This window comes from Anabas testudineus, chromosome 3, assembly GCF_900324465.2.
Source record: "Anabas testudineus chromosome 3, fAnaTes1.2, whole genome shotgun sequence".
Taxonomy (NCBI): domain Eukaryota; kingdom Metazoa; phylum Chordata; class Actinopteri; order Anabantiformes; family Anabantidae; genus Anabas; species Anabas testudineus.
Window position 1 is genome coordinate 26,490,895 of NC_046612.1, and position 19,523 is coordinate 26,510,417.

Genomic DNA, 19,523 nt, shown 5'->3' on the forward strand with positions numbered 1-19,523 from the left:
GACAATGTGAAACATTGGGCAAAAATATATATATTTTTAATTAAATTAAATTTTGACACCAGCCACAGTATTTAATCATGTTTGCAGATCTACAGCAAAGAACACTCTTTAGCCACGGTGCTGATAAATACCATCAGGAAAACAGTGGCACATAATACAGAATGGTGGTATCTCGTTATCTTTTTATGGGTTTGATTGGTTGGCAGGTCAAAGCACGCATTACCTGGTGAGAATTGGGTCCTAAATCAGTTATCAGTAAATGTCAGGTCTAGGACTAATGCTTTGGAATAAAAGGTATCCAGGAGAGACCTGCTGACTTTCAGTAGTGCTATAGAGCACTTTCTGTATGAGTGGGTGCCACTTTGACACACATGAAAATGCACAGGTAGCTATTTGATTCACTCAATTCCACTGTCTGACAGGTGGCAGCATAATACCAATATGCCCATAAAGGCAAAGAAAAATAGAAGTGCACTAGATGGTAAGGACTCATATGGACTCATGTCTATATGAGTCCCTGTCTTTTTAAGAAAAAGAGACTTTACAAACGTTTTCTATGAACGGAAAAGCACTTGAAACTCAAACTTTTGTTAAGTTAAAGCATACTCTTTACGCTTCACCTCTCATTACTAAAAGTTTAGGCAGATTTCTCTTATAGCTTTCAATGATTTTTTTTGGGCCATAGTGTAATGGGGAGAAGGGAGGCTGCATTTGGAGAAACCTGTAAACTGGGAGAGGTTAATCTGTTGAAAGACTTGGATGCAGCCAATGAAATGGAAGAAAAGGAGTCTTATAGGATTCTAATGGTCTTAGTGTTTTTAGTCTTATTTTTGTATGTCTAGTTTAGGCAACATTTAGCTGCACATATATACTAAAATAGTTTAGCTATCATAAAATGCTTCTATTCTAAAGCTGCACACAAATATGAAAATGTAGGTAAACACTGTTCAAATGGATCTTGAATACAACATTTCAAGAAAACCATTTATTTATATGCACATGCAGAGATATAATGTTACTTGTGGTACGGGCATTATTTGAACCCCAACTCCTACATTTTATTTTATTTGTCAAATGAAAAATTCACAGTATAGTAAAGATGAGAATTTTTAAAAAAGCACCCAACATTTCTGCTTTAAAAAAAAAAACAAACTGAGAACACAAGAAAATGCAAGATGTTTACAAATTATTTTTGTAAAGTATGAGTATTTGAACTCAGACACACACACACACACACGCACTCAAGAAATACTTGAGTCACACCAAACAGATCATATTTTCCAAAATTTAAATACATTACAAATATCATAGATCATTGCTTAAATAAATTCTACAAAAATATTTGTTGTACATATAATATATTTACACTGTAGTTTCTAACGATTTTGTGTCAGTGTTTTTCAAAACAGACTTTTTTTTTTATTTCATCTTTCCATTAATCACTCCATAAGGAAGCAAATGTGGTGCTTTCTGAATAGCACCTATCACAGTGCACTCACCCCAAACTCAAATGTACTACAAATAGTATAGAAATGGACAGAGCAACTTGACTTGCAGTTGATCTCTCCCAAACAGAATTAAGTACTAAACTGTGTTTGTTTCACCTGCATGTTATATTCTTGCTTGTCAGTAGGAAATAAAATACATATTACATTAATGTATACCAGAAAAAAATGATCTTAAGGAATGTCTGCATAAATCCAATGCTGTTATTTGTTGTTTTTTTAAATACACTCTTGTGGACATTTCATCTCAGTTTGCTGTTGATATTTTACAGTTAGGTTCATATTGAAGTTATGCTGGTACAGATTAAGCCACATATTAATTCCAGATTGGTCCATATCACTAATTTAAGTATAAAACTTCAGAGCTTGACATTCCGTTCTACCCACATCAATACTTTTAATAAGTCAAAAATACTGATGTAGGTGGTGATTCAGAGGCTTAAGCAAGGGCATATGGTGATTTAGATTAATTACTGGGCATTTATAGCCATCAGTGATCAGAAAGAAAATTATCATTTGCTTTAAGTTTAGCTTTACACAGCACATAAAGAAAAAAACACATACTGGAAGACAAATTAAAATATAATAGTTGGTAAGTATGCACTTTAAGACAACCTGATCAAGCAAATGGTAATATTAATAATGCTTAGTAACAACGCTATTTTCAGTCAAATTAGGTTTCTCCCACAAAAACAACTATAATGGATCCATTTCTATTCTTCAACTGTAAAAACAGATGTAGAAAACTATTTATAATATGTTGACAATCAAACTGCACTAACTATCTTCCACCATGTATAGAACAGAGCTGTTGACGTTTCTTGCAAACAAGGAGAACTGTGATTGCATAGTCTTTACAAATGAGTTTTCAGTCACCATCACCATTCCTATTATTGGTGTCTTCACACACTGTCAAACTTATGTTTTAAATAGTCTTTCATAACCTTTGCAATTGGTAGATCCTCCAAGAACTTCAGGCTTTGAAGGCCGATGCAGTGACGTATTTTTATTCGACACAAGTCTTGCAAAGTCCGAGGTTGCTCTGCAAAAAGAACAGAAACATTTATCATACAGTGGAATAACAACTAAGTAGGGATAAAATGGTAACCAGTTTTAATTGAAAATTTTAACCACAGTAAAATGTCTGAAGGTTAGATTTACCATTTTCACATTAGAATTATTATTAAAACTGTGAAGTATGAAATATACTGTAGTGCAACATCAAGCAAAGTTGGCAACAGTCTCACAGACACTCGGACTACAGACCTGCTTTCCCCTCCTTACTTAAGTAGGTGCCAAGTTGGGGCTGCAGACTGCCTTTTTACATCAGTACAAAGTGTAGTATCATTGCATGGCCTTGATCGCATTCGCCAAAAAATGCAGAGCAGACTCTGTGCTTGTTAGTTTGTCTGTTTGTTAGCACGTTAGCTAATTAGCCTGTTAGCTTGTTGATAGTACACCTATGTGGTTTCTGCTGCCTGCAGACTTTGGAGAGACTCGCTGCTGCAGCAGTTTGGTTAAGGTAGTTGCAGAACCTTTAGTTAGTGCCAATAAAAAGGAAAGTAGCATCAACACAGTTGTCACATAACGTAGTAAGCTTGGTGGCTCAGTGGTAGAGCATTGGGTTGGGATATGTAAGGCTGTAGGTTCACATCACCAAACTAGGTATGGCCCTGCCCAGACACCAAGGGCGACCCTGGTGCCGGTTCTGAGCCCGGATAAGTATGGCAGGGTTGCATCAGAAAGGGCATCTAGCGTAAAAACACATAACAAAATAACTTTCAGAACATTAACAACCTACAGAGGGCTGAATTCAAAGAGACCCTGAAAATCAAAGTGGAAAAATTATGCAGCCGGTTGGTCCATTTTACTGAAATTAAAACGGTACTCAGTAAGTTGTATGGCTCCCACATGCTTGTATGCATGCCTGACAATGTCAGGGGCATGCTCCTAATGAGATGACAGATGATGCCCAGGGGTATCTCCTCCCAGTTCTGGTCCAAGGCATCACTGAGCTCCCGGATTGCCTGAGGTGCAACCTGGCGGCATTGGATGGACCAAAACATGCATTTATTTCTAGACTAGACTATTGTAATTCAATATTAATAGAATATCCCAGTAACTCCTTAAAAGCCTACAGTTAATCCAAAATGCTGCTGTGTGAGTTCTGACTGGAATTTGCACTAGAGATCATATTTCTCCCACATTTGTGTCTCTCCATTGGCTCCCTGTAAAACCCAGAATACAATTTAAAATCCTTCTCCTCCTCCTCAATCAAGCTCAATCATATCTTAAAGACCTCATAGTTCCATATTTTCCCAGAAGAACACAAAGGCAGAGCCTTTAGCTGTAAAGAGCTATTCATCTCCTTTGGAAACCAGCTCCCAGTTCAGGTTCGGGAGGCATGTTAGGCTTAAAATGTTCGGGTTTTATAAAGCTTAAAGAGCTCAAGTGACTGTGAACCATCTCATCTAGCCTTCAACAGAACAGTGGTGGACAGTTTTGTTGACTGGTGTGGACTCAACCATCTGCAACTCAACATCAATAAAACAAAGGAGCTGGTGATGGACTTCAGGAAATTTGGGAGTCCTGTCATCCCTCTCTGTATACAGGGGGAGGAGGTGGAGGTCGTGTCTGAGTACAAATACCTGGGAGTGGACTTGGACAACAAACTGGACTGGACTAAGAACTCAGCAGCATTGTACAGGAAGGCTCAGAGCCGGATGTACTTTCTGAGGAGACTCGGTCCTTCAACGTCTGCAGCACCATGCTGCGGATGTTTTATGAGTCTGTGGTGGCCAGTGTCATCTTTTATGCGGTGGTCTGCTGGGGCAGCAACGTGAAGGTGGCAGACACTAACAGACTAAATAAACTGATTAGGAGGGCTGGCTCTGTTCTGGGGGTGGAGCTGGACCCTCTACATGTTGTAGCTGAGAGGAGGATGCTGTCCAAACTCCTCTCAATCCTGGACAATCCCTCCCACCCACTGCACAGTTTGTTGGTTGGACAGAGGAGCATGTTCAGCCAAAGGCTTATTAACATTAAATGCTCCACAGAGCGCCACAGGAGATCCTTTCTACCTGTGGCCATCAATCTGTACAATTCCTCCCCCCTCTGTAAGGGGTGGGGGAAGTGAAAGTGTCATATACTTGCTGTGAATCTATATATTTTGATCCAATTCCATTTATCTATTTTACATATTCTGTATATATATTGAGTTTTTCTGTATTGATGTTATTGTGTATTTATGTTGGTGTTGGATCTTTCCTGGTTGTGGTTCCTTTTCTTTCTGTCTGTTTTGAGAACAATGGTAATGAGGCAAAATAATTTCCCTCTGGGATTAATAAAGTTTTTTGAATCTTGAATCTTGAATCTCTTAGTTATGCTGCTATAGCTTAGTTGGCCGGGGGACCTCCCATATACACTGAACATTAATAAATAATAATTTTCTGAATTTTCTGTATGAGTGGGTGCCACTTTGACACACATGAAAATGCACATATAGCTATTTGATTCACTCAATTCCACTCATGTCACTGTCTTTTTAAGAAAAAGAGACTTTGCAAATGTTTTCTTAGAAAGGAAAAACACTTGAAAAATTTTGTTAAATTAAAGCAGTAAAGTACTCTTTATGCTTCATCTCTCAATACTAAAGGTTTAGGCAGACTTTCAGTCTTTTAGCTTTCAATGCATTTTTTGGGCGATAGTGTAATGGGGAGAAGGGAGGATGCATTTGGAGAAACCTGTAAACTGGGACAGGTACTGTTAATCTGTTGAAAGACTTGGATGCAGCCGATGAAATGGAAGAATAGGAGTTATTCTTATGGTCTTAGTGTTTTTAGTCTTATTTTTGTATGTCTAGTTTAGGCAACATTTAGCTGCACATATATACTAAAATAGTTTCGCTATCATAAAATACTTCTATTCTAAAGCTGCACACAAATATGAAAGTGTAGGAAAACACTGTTCAAATGAACCATCCAAAGGTATTAATCAGTTCCCCAAATGAGTCACAACACACTGTTATCAGCTCTATGCAAACAGTTCAGAAGATTCCCATTGATTCCAGGAAATTATGTGTGTTAAGAGTTAGATGTAGGTGTAGAAACGCCCTGCTGAAGACACTCCACCATGTCCACCATCACAAGAAATACACATAAGTTAAGAGAAAGAGTTCTCTCATTACAGACATACAAAAGAAATCTAGATTCCATGGTACTTAAAAGAAATTTCAGTGCAGGGTCTTTACCATCCTATTCATATTTACTGTGCAGAGATAGCAGCTCAAACCTCAATGATGGATATCTCAAAACCTTATCCTATATCCTGCATTTATAAATGGTTATTTAAAAAAGTAATTATGTGTACTTCGACTATTTTATTACATTGACCCGCTGAGATAAACAGCAAATGGTTCAAAGATATACTGTAGTCCACAATGATGGGCAACATCAAAAAATCCATCTTGTAGTTTTATTGTTGTAGTTGACACTGGGTCATCAAGGGGACTCTAACCCAGTCTGTGTTCTGCCACCAATCGATCATGGCCAGCATATAATTTTTCTCGCACTGACCTCTGTCCACCCTAACTTTAATACTGCAAGGTGGTATTAATGTTGGAGAACCACAATGGAGTGGTAGACTGCTGGAAAGTCTACATGTGTCTGCTGTGTGATAGACTGTCCAGTGTAATGGGGAGAAGGGAGGCTGCATTTGGAGAAACCTGTGAACTGGGACAGGTACTGTTGATCTGTTGAAAGACTTGGATGCAGCCAATGAAATGTCTACCACTTGCCCAGTGACAGCTGGGATCTGCTGTCCCACGCAACCCTTAGCATGATAAGCTGCATAGAAGACTGATGGATGGTTGGATGAATGGTTTTAATGTTATAGCTGACATATATATATATACACACACACATATATATATATATATATATATATATATATATACATATATACATATACACACACACACACACACACACACATATATATATATATATATATATATATATATATATATATATATATATATATATATATATATATATATATATATATACACACATATACACATACACATACATACATATATATATATATATATATATATATATATATATATATATATATATATATATATATATATATATATATATATATATATATATATAATATTACTTGCCCAAGGGAGCCTAAATGTTCATTTCACATCAAACAAGCAAGATGTTAAAGCGATGGCATGCTACTCAGTGAGTGGAAGAATTAGCCCCAGGTCAACAGGCTGCTACAGCCTCACAAGTTCAAACAGTATGCAGCATTATGCTATTTTTTTGGATTATAAAGCTCACCTAGAATAAACCTAAAGTTGGAAATTCACCTGTGAAATTTCCTCTGGGTGAAACAACTTTTGGTTTTGTCAGTGCTCAAACCATTTTAGAACAATGATATGAGTACTGCTGGACATGGTACGGTCATGAGAAATCTCTACAGAGGGAAATGCTGTCATGTGCAGCAGTTGAAAAGACATAGGTGCCCTTTTCATTCTGTGTGGGATGAGCCTAACCCGTCAATAACACCGGCAGATATGTGATCTAGCTGATGGTTGGAGTCTCTGAAAGGGCTTGTCTGAATCAGTGCACAGCTCTTTGATATCTTTGATATCAAAGTTCAGGGGGCAATGGAGGAATGCAGCCATTGTTCTTTGTAAATCATAATGCTTCAGGTAATGTGCTCTCCTGTTCCTCTGACCTGGGATTGTTCTGTGACTGAACACTAGTCATTATAACCCCATGTTGGCAAGCAGCAGTATTTCACTCCATACCTCCTCTCAACTTACTAAACTCAGAATCCTTTTGTACACCCCACCCACTTTGACAGATTACTTTTCACAGGTAAGAACATCCTTTCCATATGCCACGTTGCATTAGCTAACAGGCATGCAATACTGGCTAGTATTCATGCTTGTAAATAAAGTGTTCACTTCCCAATCAAATATCACATTTTGCAAACCAAATACTGCCACTAATGCAAATCTCTCTATCAAAGGAAATCTTGCACTGAAAAGAGGTTGTTCTTCCTGCACTTACAAATAAATTGTAAAATGTACTGTGATCCAGATCCCAATGCTATTATGTGGGCGGCAGTAACTCAGGTGATAGAGCAGTCGTGTACGAACCCGGGGTGTTTGATTCCCGGTTCCTCCTGGCTACTTGCTGAGGTGTTCTTGGACAAGACACCGAAACCCCGTAGTAGGTTTCGGTGTCTTGCACTGTCTGGCAGCTGTCCAACCACAATTTCCACAAAGGGATTAATAAAGTATTCATTATTAATATTAATATTGTTATTATTATTATTATTGTTATTTCAATCTGTAAATGACTCAATCAATGAAAATGTGTATCAATATACACTTTATAAACTAAACAATTAAAAGGTATTAATTGCTTATTAACATGATGACATGATTTGTTTTAATCTGTCCACACATAAAGTGGGAACAGAATACAGTACGCAACATGCTTCTGATAGTGTGTTGGTGGGACTTACTGGTGACCTCCTGCAAGAAGTCCAGACATGGCCGGCTGATTCCAGACATGCTAACAGATACAGCTACAGGTGTCTGGCCCTCATAGTTCCTGGTATTGGTATCAGCACCATACGTATAGAGCATCTGGGCGCACAACACATCATCTCTGAGGGCTGACAGGTGCAGTGGGGTCTGTCCATCTTCAAGACGTCCAAGGTTTGTGTCTGCTCCCCTCTGCAGGAACATGCGGCAGTATGAGTGATTGCCCTTGATGACGGCATATCGCAGCAGGAAGCCATTTTGAATGTCAATATTGGCACCATGGTCCAGCAGGATCCGTACACAGCTAGAGCGCTCACGGATGATGGCCAGCTGCAGTGGTGTGGTCCCTTTGTCACTCAGTGGATCCACCTCAGCCCTGAACTCGAGCAGGAGGCGTACAAATGAGTCTCGACCATAATGTGCTGCCACATGCAGTGGTGTCCAGCCATCATTGCTTTTTGCATTGATAATATCACTGCGAAAGTCTGACTCCAGCATCAGCCGGGCAATGCGCGCTCTGCCATGCATTGCAGCATAATGAAGAGCTGTGAAGCCACCAATAAAATCCTTCACTGTGGGGTCAGCTGCACACAGGAGAGTAGAAAGAGTGAAAATGAGAGCAAAGTCACACAAAGCAAGAGTTTAAAAGTCTTAAACCAAAGCTTTGATGCTTTGGGTGACATTGTTTGAGGGGACTTCTGTAGTTACAGCTACAGTGCTACACTATAAAGAATTTCAATAAATATGTACAGTATTTCCACATTTTAAATTAAACTATTACTGATATCTTACATTTAGTTTAAAAAGAAGCAAAGAAAAAAGTAAGCACATAAAAGTATCAAAACTGAAAACTGAATATATCTAGCAAAAAAATATTAGAATATTTGGGCACAGCCCTTCTGTTCATAGGTTATAAACAAGATCAAGAAAAAATATTTAATTTGTCAATAACAAATAATTGAGGACAAAACACAGAGTCAGGCTGTCAGACGTCATCAGGGAGGTTATTCCAGAAGAAAAGACCCAGTAAGAAAAGACCCTGCACCCAGCTGACTTCTTTTTAACTGTGGGGAGAGACAAGAGTCCCACTTATGGAGATGAGATAGTTATTAAAAGAGCAGTTTGATATAAGATTTTATATGTCACCAGAAGCGCCTTAAAGACTGATCTGAATTTAATACGGAGGCAATGAGGGGAAGCTACGACTGGTGTAATATGGTCCAATATTCCAGATTTGGTTAAAATTCCTGCTGCAGCATTCTGAATCATTTAGAGACTTTCAGTACTAGCTCAGTGCGCCTGAAAACATTATATTATCCAGTAGTAATCCAGTCTGAATGACACAAAGGCACAAATTAAAAGTCTCTGCACCAGCTATGAAGAAAGAAGGTAAAATGTTAATAAAAAAAAAAGGACAAAATCAAATTTAAAAATTTGTGCTGTCAAGCTCTGACAAGCAGGACTATCTGCCTTCACAGGGACATCTGGCTGAGTATCAGCCACAGAATGCTAATTAATTCAATGAGTGCACATTATCTGTCCAACTGAAATACACTGTTAAAAAAACCCCATAAAGGAACACTTAAAAAAAAACAGATCTCAGTGGGGAAAAATCATGCTGATATCTATACTGATGTGGACTGGGCAAAGTGTTAGGAAAAAAAGAATGTTCCGGAAATGAAAATTACAAACAATCAGATAGGTGAATTCAGGACAGCCTGAAAATCAAAGTGAAAAAATTATGCTAAAAGTTAATTGCAAAAGGGTACTCAGTAGTGCTTGTATGCAGCCCTGACAACATTGGAGCATGGTCCTAATTATACTTGGGTATCTCCTCCCAGATCTAGATCCAGGTCATCACTAAGCTTTTGGCGTCAATGGAGGGAAACATAATGTCCCAGATGTGTTCTATTGGATTTAGCTCAGGCAAACATTGCGGCCAGTCAATGGTATCAATTCCTTCATTCTCCAGGGACTGTCTACATATTCTCGCCACATGAGGCCAGGCATTCTTGTGCACAACTAGGAACCCAGGCCCCACTCCACCAGAATAGGTGCCCAGGGTGCTACTGTTTAGCCTGTAGGGGTCTGTGAATCCCTACTGACTATTGTTGAGATTTGGGGAGCTGCAAAAATTACGTCAAATATTTTATAATCATATATTATATAACTGTTAACTATTTTATGGTCTTCTTGACTGTCAAGCTGCAATACCTGAATGGCTTTCAACACAAAGGCTACTCTAGTAAAGGAAGAAAAAACCAAAACATGTCATGTCACATGATGCTAACCACCCAAAAGTAATAATAACATCAGCAGCAAGACAAAAAGGACAAAATCTCAAACCTCCATGTTCCAGAAAGACTCGAACACATCTTTCTTTTCCTTTGGCAGCAGAGAAATGGAGCAGTGTCCATCCATTGGCATCGCGAATCTTAGGCGAGTACCCTTGCTCCAGCATTCTCCTTACAGTGCAGACATCCCCAGCTGCCACTGCAGCCTGGATCTGCAGCTCCTCATGAAGCTCAGGATTCCTTCTGCAGTGATGGTTCAGCATCCTGTCACATTTCGGAATGGGAATGTTCATCTGTACCTAAGCTCTGTTAGGAAAAATCATTGATTGCATTCTGTGTGTAGTAGAACATTGTGTTGTTGACATTTGAGAATCAAATACCAAGGGTAGAGTAACTACAACCATCTTCTACTATCCAGAATATTGAGTAACGTTTCATATACAGTACATGTCATTACATAAATGTGCTGAACAACTTAAATTAAACAATATCTAATACAAATCTTGCAAACAGATGCAGAAATTAAGGCCAATATCTTTATTCTCAAGATACAGACTGCAATAACCAATGTGAAAAACACTACTGATCTCATACCACTGAATGAAAATTCAGACAAATTTTCAAAACCTGAACTTATATGGCAGCCGCCATATAAACAGTAGCTAAACATCATAAGCTGTGGTACAAAGTTAAGTTGTACACTATGACTATACACTGCACACTACTACAGACATAGAATTGCCTAAGAAATCTCTAGAACTGCCTTCTTCCACCTGAGGGATATTGCTAAAATTGGGATTATTCTGTCTCAAAGTGATGCTGAAAAACTAGTTCATGCATTTCTTACTTCTAGACTGGACGTTGTCAGAGTACAGGTATACTGGCGGTTCCTAGAGTTTCCAGGAGCTCCTCTCCTGTATAACCAGCTGCCAGTTCAAGTTCGGGAGGCACACATCCTCTCTATATTTAAAACTAGACTTAAATCTTTCCTTTTTTATAAAGCTTATAGTTAGAGATGGATCAGGTGACTCTGAACCATCTCTTAGTTATGCTGCTATAGATTTGTTGGCTGGGGGATCACTACTGATGCACTTAGCTCCTCTCCTCTCTTCTTGTCTATTCATTGAAGTTCCACCATTGCATGTCCTTAACTTTGTGTTTTCTCTCTCCTGTAGTTGTATTTCATCCTCTCTGTCTCCCTCTCTCTGTACTTTTCTGCAAGTATCCCCAGCTGTATATTTCCAGAGTGCGGTTACTGGTCCTATCAACCTGTTTTTTTTTTTGCCTGCTGTTCTTTCTCTCTTCTCTTTCCACTCACCCCACCCAGTTAAGGCAGATGGATGCCTACCCTGAGCCTGGTTCTGCTGGAGGTTTCTTCTGTTAAAGGGAGTGTTTCCTCTCCACTGTCGCCTAGTGCTTGCTCAAGTGGGTTGTTGGGTTTTCTTTATAATTCTATATACAGTTATATTTTGTAAAGTCTTAAACCTTCAACACCGTAATGTGCCTTGAGATGACATCTATTATGATTTGGTGTTATAAAAATAAAATTGAATTGAAATTAAATAAACTATAAATGCAATGGCAAAACTCAAATCTGAAACTGAGCATAGACATTCAGTGCTATTTATTGTTTTAATAATCAATGTAAAAGGGGCAGACCTGGGTCTAACAGGTACTTCCAATAATTTTGTTCAAATTAAAAATGGGTGGGTTCAAACTAAAGGTGCCATCTTCTACATAAACACTTGGAAATGAAAGCTGGAATCTTGTCTTTTGAAGTCAAACCCATAGAAATGGCCTTTAAGAGGCTAAAATATTTGGTTTCCCTTAACATAGATTTAACTAAAACCACAACTAAGCTAATTTCACATCAACAGCACTGAGGGATTTTGATTTCTATAGTTAAGAGAAACGACTTATTTTGTTTAAATGTTTGACCTTAGTTTAGTTGACCACTTGACAGTGTTAAAGATTAATAACAGAATGTACCTTTTGACAAGCTGAAGAGACGGGCTCCTCTTAGTCATAACGAAGCTGCACTTCTCTGTACACAGTAGCACTACCGGCAATGCTGATAAGACTTAAATAGTGGTTTCTGCAACACAAACAAAACAATTGTTAGTGGAGGTGTACATCAAAAAATCATATGTTAATGTCAACAACTGCCTGTTCTGGCTAAAATGAACATGTCAAAAGGAGAGGTATGTTGCAATTGCACAACTTGCTAAAAGAAATAGCCCAGGTTTAAACTTACATAATTTAAATGAATAAAACGTTGAAACAAGGCAGAAAAGCCTGCTAGATATTTGGCAATTATGTTAAACACAGTTTTGTTAGTTATGTCAACGGGTTGATGGAAACAATGGACAATAGAATGGCTTTATTTGCTAACACAACCAAATATATAAAACCAAACTACGCACAAGTAAACAATGACGATAAGCATTAGAAACTGGGAAACCAAAAGGGCAGTGTGTAAAACTGTCGTTTTACACACTGCCACATGTGTCAAATGACCGTTAGTTTAGACAAAACACCTGATTTTAGGGCTATATTTGTCCCAGGATGTTAGCTAACGCTGATTAGCCAGCAAGCTAACAAACTCACAAGCATTCGCTTGCTAGCTTGTGTGACTTTTTGGACGTAGCGTTGGGTACATATAAATACCAGGCCAGGTGCATCAACATTAAAGATAAGTCTTATATTTACTGAAAAACACAACAACCATTCTATTAAACAAATATTTACTTGACAGACGCTGAGCCGACGCTTAACTTAACCAATCAGCTTCCAGATGGAAAGAACAGGAGTTGTCAAAGCTACATATCTTTGTCCTCTTCAACTCAAATCCATCAATAAAAAGCAATATTGTCTGTTTAAACTTGCCCAAAAATCTGTTTCATTAATCTTGACCATCACTGCGATCTTAACAATCAGTTTTAACAACAAAGTCTCATCAGAATGACAACAGCAAAATAACGACACTTCCGTATCTAAACTTTCAGAATAAAAGCACAAATCACACAACTCTAAAAAAAATTTGCAAAAAAATAAAATAAAAATAAAATAAATAAATAAATAAAAAATGCTACTTGCTTATATCTGATTCAAAACAAAGGCTGTCATTTGAGACAAAAAAATGCAACATTGAAAGCTAAAAATTGAGACATAATTAATAACAGTATTCAAACTAGAGAACTAGTTGAGTATAGCGTCAAACTAAATATCTGATATCCAATGACGTCTTGTTATTGAGGAAAATAGTAGAGTACAGAGATGAAGAAGAAGATCTGGCTATATCTGAATCAAGTGGAAAAAGCTTGCTTCTTCACATTTAAACACTGGACCAATACTTAAAACTTAACCGAAAATGTGGCTCAGAAGTGTAAAAATAATAACAAATGATCAATGGCTTCACAGCATAATTTAAATATGCATTTATTTGTATCCTTTTTCGTTATTTATTTATTGTAGATTGATCTATTTTGTCCTTTTGGGTATGTAACTAATATTTAATTATATGAGAAGCATTTGTTGATTATAGTTTCAAACTTAAAAATGTAAAGACAAGGAAAAATGAAAGCTTTATTGATCCATGTTTGATGGACAAGAATATGAAGTACTAAAGTGACGTAAGAAAAAGTACAAGCAAACATGATCACAAAATGTTCATATTATATAAGGTGCTATAAGAATGGCTGATGAGCCGCTGATAATATTAATAATAATGACATACTTAATAGATCCCCCTGGGGAAATTCTTGTTTGGACAGCTGCAGTAAATGACGGTGTCTTGTCCAACTGAGCTACACGTTGCCTGAATGCTGATATAAACTGTACACCTCAAAGTGTCAGAACTTCTACTGGACAACTTGAGCACGTTATTGTTTACCAGAATGACCCCAGAAAGGAATGAAATCTCTTTCGTTTTATTTTGAAGGACGTTGCATACTTCCGGTCATGTTACGTCTATGTGCCTTCACTCAGCTTCAGAACCATTTGTTGGCTTTTGCTTCCGCGTGTTGTCACGTGGCAGGTCTATACGGAAGAGGCAGTGTCATGGCTCTCACGGCGTGCTGCAGAGAGGGTTACACCATAAGCGAGCGTTTTGACTGTTTGGCAGATGTGTACAGATGTTTCGCGATGGGATCGTGTCCCAGTCGAAGTGCTGCGGATGTAGCTGATGTGATATTTTCTGGGGTGTGTGCACTGGTGCCTCGTGAAGACAGAGGGAGTGTTGCTGCAGAATACACTGTGGATCTCACACGCATCAGCCTGACTCTGCTGGAGAAGATGACCTCCTGCCTGACGTCTCAGAGCCAGCCTCCAGAAGTGACCTTGTACTTCACGGAGATCTTGAGGATGTTGTTTCAAGAAATGGATGTCATGTTGCAGCTTGTGAGTCACACGCTGTCCTGGCTGAAGAAACACTAAAAAGCTTTTTTTTACACAATGACGTGAAAGGTTTTCTACAGTGACATAAAAAGCTGTTTTCCACAGGTCCATCAGTTTAAGACTGAAGACCAGATAATCTCCCATCTGGCTGCAAAGAGTGTGTCAGCAAGTGTTTTCTATCATATCATCCATCACAAATCTGTGAGTATCTGTATCATCTGGAATTAATGAACTGAAGCTGTAGGACCCATTTCCCCTGTCAACACTTTTTACACATCTCTGCTGTATTAAATGATATTGTCATTTTTAGGAAGGCCTCCATTAATATGCAGTTTTTGAGACTGCCTCAAGAAAGGCCTTACTGTCAATGTTTTATATGTTATATGTTTTATCTTGGGTGGCAGAAGGACCATGGTTCAAATCCAGAGGTCAGCAGGGTGCCTTTCTGTGTGGAATTTGCATGTTATCCCCATCCCTGCGTAGGTTCTCTTTGGGTACTCCAGCTTCCTCCCACCTCCAAATACATGCATCTTAGGTTAATTGGTGACTTTAAATTGCCCATAGGTGTGAATGTGAGTGTGAAAGGTCGTCTGTCTCTGTATGTCTTCCCTGCGATGGACTGGCGACCTGTCCAGGGTGTATCCCGCCTCTCGCCCGATGACAGCTGAGATAGGCATCAGCGCTCCTGTGACCCTTCAGTGGACAAGCAGCTAAGAAAATGGATGGATGGATATTTTATTCTAAAGAAATGCTATGAAATGATGTGAAGCAGGCATTTCATGTTAAGAAGCCAACCAACATCCCAAAGTTAAAGCGGTTCTGTAAAGAGGAGCGGCCTAAAATCCCTCCAAGCCAATCCGGAGATGTGCATTTTTTGTTTAATATGTATCCCAATATCTGGGACTAGATAATTAGATCACATTTAAAATCTTATGTCTACAGAAACGTAGAAGATTTAAAGGGTTCACAAACCTTCCACAAATGTTTGGCACTTTATGTGTTATAAACTTTCATTTCTCAGGTTACAGTCAATCCTGTGTGGCAGCAGAAGTTTGTGCAGGTATTTAACAGCTCATCTCCTGGTTTGGAATTGGACGCCTGTCTGTGGTCGCTAACTGAAGTTTTTAAAAGACTTCTTAAAGGAGCTCATCAAGGTAAAAGCAGCTAGTTTTATACATTTACATTCACTGTGAGCACAGCTTAGATCTGAGTGACAGCCAAACCCTACTACTGTGTGTCCAGCCCAAAGATATCCAGTTTACCACGTACAGAGACAAGCAGAAAACACTAACATTGCAGCAGCCAATACAGAATTGGTGCTTAATGTGACACAGAACATGACATATTAAAATTATAGCATGTTAAGTTATTTCTACACTAGGTAGGGCAATTGATCAAAAAGACTGGCACAAAGGCCACAATAGAGCAGCACAGATTGCTTAGAGTTTGACCATGTTGTGTTTTTTTGCGTCTGATCTTTCATTTATGTTTGCTTTTTTTTTTTTCCCCCATCAGAGATTCTTGGGAAACTTGTGGCAGCTTTTGACTTGAGTCTATGCGCTTTATGTTCAAAATTTCTTTCCGAGAGAAAAACGCTAACACAGTCTTTAGTAGATTTTACCAGCGGTCAACACTGGAGAACAACGTTCTGCCTCCTGCTGGACCTGCTGGAGGTGCTGACTGCTTCCAGTTTGATGTCTGGTGCTGGTATCTGTCTGAAGAGTCAGAGAATAACCCACCTGTACTCCTCAGCACTCCTGTCCACAGTCAGCGGCACCTCTGACTATTTTGTCAAAAAGCGAGCACTGTTGCTTCTGAAGCGAGCTGTGCTTCAGCAGGCTGGAGAGGATTGGAATTTAGAAGTGCTGTCCAGTGGTCTGAAATATGAGCACTTTAGCTCTGATATGAGCACGCTGGCTGAGACTGTGTTAACAGCAGTGACTGCTAATTGGTTGGAGAGTGTTCAAGTGGAGTCTGCATCTTTCTTTGGGGGAACCAGACACATCACAGGTTATGAAGGTCGGAAGCCTGACTGTGTGATCCTAAGAGCTGTCAGCCTGCTTCTTCTCAAGTCGGTGGAACTTCACGTTCAGACAGCTGGTGGAACAGGTGAGAATCCATGATGCAACACAAAACTGGTACACATACACCATACAGTACACTGAGCCACAATATCTGGCTCTTTGGATCTCAGATGCTCCTGTGTAGCCCCAGCTAATCTCTAAATTTTAAGGTGTGCTGTTTGCTACTGGGAAGTTGGTATGCTGTAGGATTGGCGAGGAAAACAGCTGGTGCAGCTGGAAACAAGCTTGATGAGAGAACTGAGACTGAATCAAAACAGTGAAATTACTGTCAATAAAAGTAAAACACAAAAATACCTTAACTTAACTGTCCTGTTTAGATGATAGCACAGGGTGTGCAGTTTCAGAAGTTGATTCAGTATAGCACAAAGAGAATTCTTACTCTATCACAGGGTGTTCGCAGCAGGTGGCAGTATTCTTACTTGAGTTCAGTGGCTATTTTGACACTCGCTCTGTGTCCTCTCACAGGAGCGGTGGACAGTGCCTCAGAAGTTTATGGGTATCTACAGAGATTGTGGGCCTTCATGAGGCAGTGCAGCATCCAGCTGTTTGAATCCACTCATCTCTGCTGTTGTGTCAGCCGGGTGTCTGGAGAACAGGATGATGACATGATTGAGGCAGCCAAAGCCTTGCTTTCCATATTCCTCCATCAGAGGTACAACTGCCAGATATGTGAAATTATATTATTTTCCAATTTAAGATCCTTAAATGTGAAATAATTGAAATGTTAGACATTGTGAGATAATAGTAAAAATAGGACATGATGTAGTGTCTCTGACAAGTGTTAAAAGCAGCCAAAACCTCGAGCTTTGGCTTTCCTGTTCCTTTCCACATCATAAGATCAGTGTTAACACTCACAGCATCAAGGTAAAAAATCTAATGGTGTACAACCAGGCCTTTTATAAGTCAGAGAAGTTGAATAAGTTCTCACTAAATTATCCAAAAAACTTACTAAATTATATACTAAAACAAAACATTCCTGTCATTTATTTTCAAGAAGAATTTAAATTTGCTATCAGATAATGGCCTGTAATGACAAAGGGAGTACAAATCTGATAAACAGCTTCTGCAGTCTAGGATGTAGCATGATTTCTAAAAGAGCTAACTAAAATGTGTGTCTCTTCTCACAGACTGTGCTTTGGGTTGGATGACCCTGCTGTGTTAGAGACAGCCTGTGCCTCTGGCTGCAACCCACATTGCCACTTCCTCTTTCTGCTTCAGAGTGTCTCCTTCGACCACAGCATGCTTCTTGACTTCCTCATCTCCACTGAAACCTGCTTTCTGGAGTACTTTGTGCGGTACCTAAAGTACCTCACAGTTGACTGGATGGGCTTCACTGCAGCATGTAGAACATTCAGCATGTCACACTCTCATCCTTCAGTGCAGGAGACACTTACTTGCTCAAGTCATGGTGACATATCTGCACTGCCATATAAAGGTCAGCCACTAGTGGAAAAGGTCAGTTTGATTGTTAGACCTCACCTAGTGGAGTATGACAGCTCTGAAGATTCTAGTCAAGAAACCATGGAGATTTCTGAGGATGAATCAGGGGCATCTGTGTTTGATAAAGGCACATTAAGTGCCTTGGCTATGAAACAAGAGACTACTGGACCCCAAATATCTATCAAACAAAGACAATTATCTGACTCAAGGGGATTACTAAGCAAATCAAAGTCCACACTGGAAAGGCAACCACAAGTGCTGAACATGGCTACTCTGTCAGGGAAGGTGACCTGTGAAACATACGTTAAAACAGTCCTTTGTCTGTCTGAGCTCAGAGAGGTGCTGATGAGGCTGCAGACAAAGAAACTCTTTCCATACAAGCCTTCTTCACTCTTAAAGCTCTTAGAACAAGTACAGAAGTGTTCCCAACAGTCACAGTTGTCACGGTTCAATAAATGATGTTTTTTTTTTTGTTTTGTGAAGTTGTATGTAAGCATAAGAGTCTGCGTGTCTGTCGTGTTTTGAGTATGTCAACATGTTCTCTGCCTTCCATCACATAAAAGCAACAGAAATTGAAAAAGCACAAGGACAAATGATACTAACACTCCTAATTATACAGTCCCAATAATATTGCTAATAGAACAAACTGTAAATGGTGTGGTTTATTTGAGCCACTGGTTTGGGTCGGGCCAGTAAAATCTAACTGCAAATGTGGTAAATCACAGTTTAGTAATGATTTAGCATTTCCTTTTTTACATAGGACCATGAATGTTTGGACAGCTCTTTTTACCTTAATAAATTAAATAATTATTTAAAAACTGCATTTCATATTTACTTGGGTTATCTTTGTGTACCGGTAATATTAAACTTGATGATCTGATAAATAAATAAACAAAATAAATTCAGCGCATTTTGGAGAGCATTCGTGGTATGCTGTGCAATAATGAAAAGGTTTTTCTTCATTAATCAAGTAAGTGTCCAGTCAACCACAAAACCTGTTCTTCTCAGGCTACCTGGTCATTTACCATGCATCTTGTACAGTACAAAAGCATTTTTGTTGCCAAGTGTACAAATAACTATTTTGCCAGTATTAACACAACAAAAATTTAACTCAAAGGACCTCTTACTCTTTAATGTAGTCTGGTTTTTGTTTTATTTATTCAAACTGAAGGGGCTGGAGCAGTTAAAATGTCAACACTATAAGAGATTCTTTACTGACTTAAGAATATGT

The 19,523-nt window shown here is 38.8% G+C and overlaps 2 protein-coding genes across 4 annotated transcripts; one reads left to right on the forward strand and one right to left on the reverse strand.

The window, feature by feature from the left end:
* Positions 1-970: 970 nt before the first annotated feature.
* On the reverse strand, positions 971-13,330 carry asb7 (ankyrin repeat and SOCS box containing 7). 3 transcript variants are annotated; one of them, XM_026378617.1, is made up of 5 exons: positions 13,122-13,330; positions 12,363-12,468; positions 10,426-10,637; positions 8,058-8,663; positions 971-2,547 (listed from the first exon to the last, which is right to left on the reverse strand). In XM_026378617.1, exons 2-5 carry the CDS (start codon positions 12,398-12,400, stop codon positions 2,408-2,410), a joined length of 996 nt encoding a protein of 331 aa, XP_026234402.1. In that variant the 5' UTR covers positions 12,401-12,468; positions 13,122-13,330; the 3' UTR covers positions 971-2,407. The 3 variants fall into 3 exon arrangements, with proteins under 3 accessions (XP_026234402.1, XP_026234404.1, XP_026234403.1); XM_026378619.1 differs by having other exon boundaries at positions 10,426-10,679; XM_026378618.1 differs by having other exon boundaries at positions 13,260-13,329.
* A 1,082-nt stretch (positions 13,331-14,412) lies between these two features.
* Positions 14,413-19,197, forward strand: lins1 (lines homolog 1). The gene is made up of 6 exons (XM_026379055.2): positions 14,413-14,771; positions 14,874-14,969; positions 15,790-15,922; positions 16,284-16,877; positions 17,318-17,504; positions 17,980-19,197. The coding sequence occupies exons 1-6, from the start codon at positions 14,433-14,435 to the stop codon at positions 18,749-18,751; spliced, it is 2,121 nt and encodes a 706-aa protein (XP_026234840.1). The 5' UTR covers positions 14,413-14,432; the 3' UTR covers positions 18,752-19,197.
* Positions 19,198-19,523: the final 326 nt, after the last annotated feature.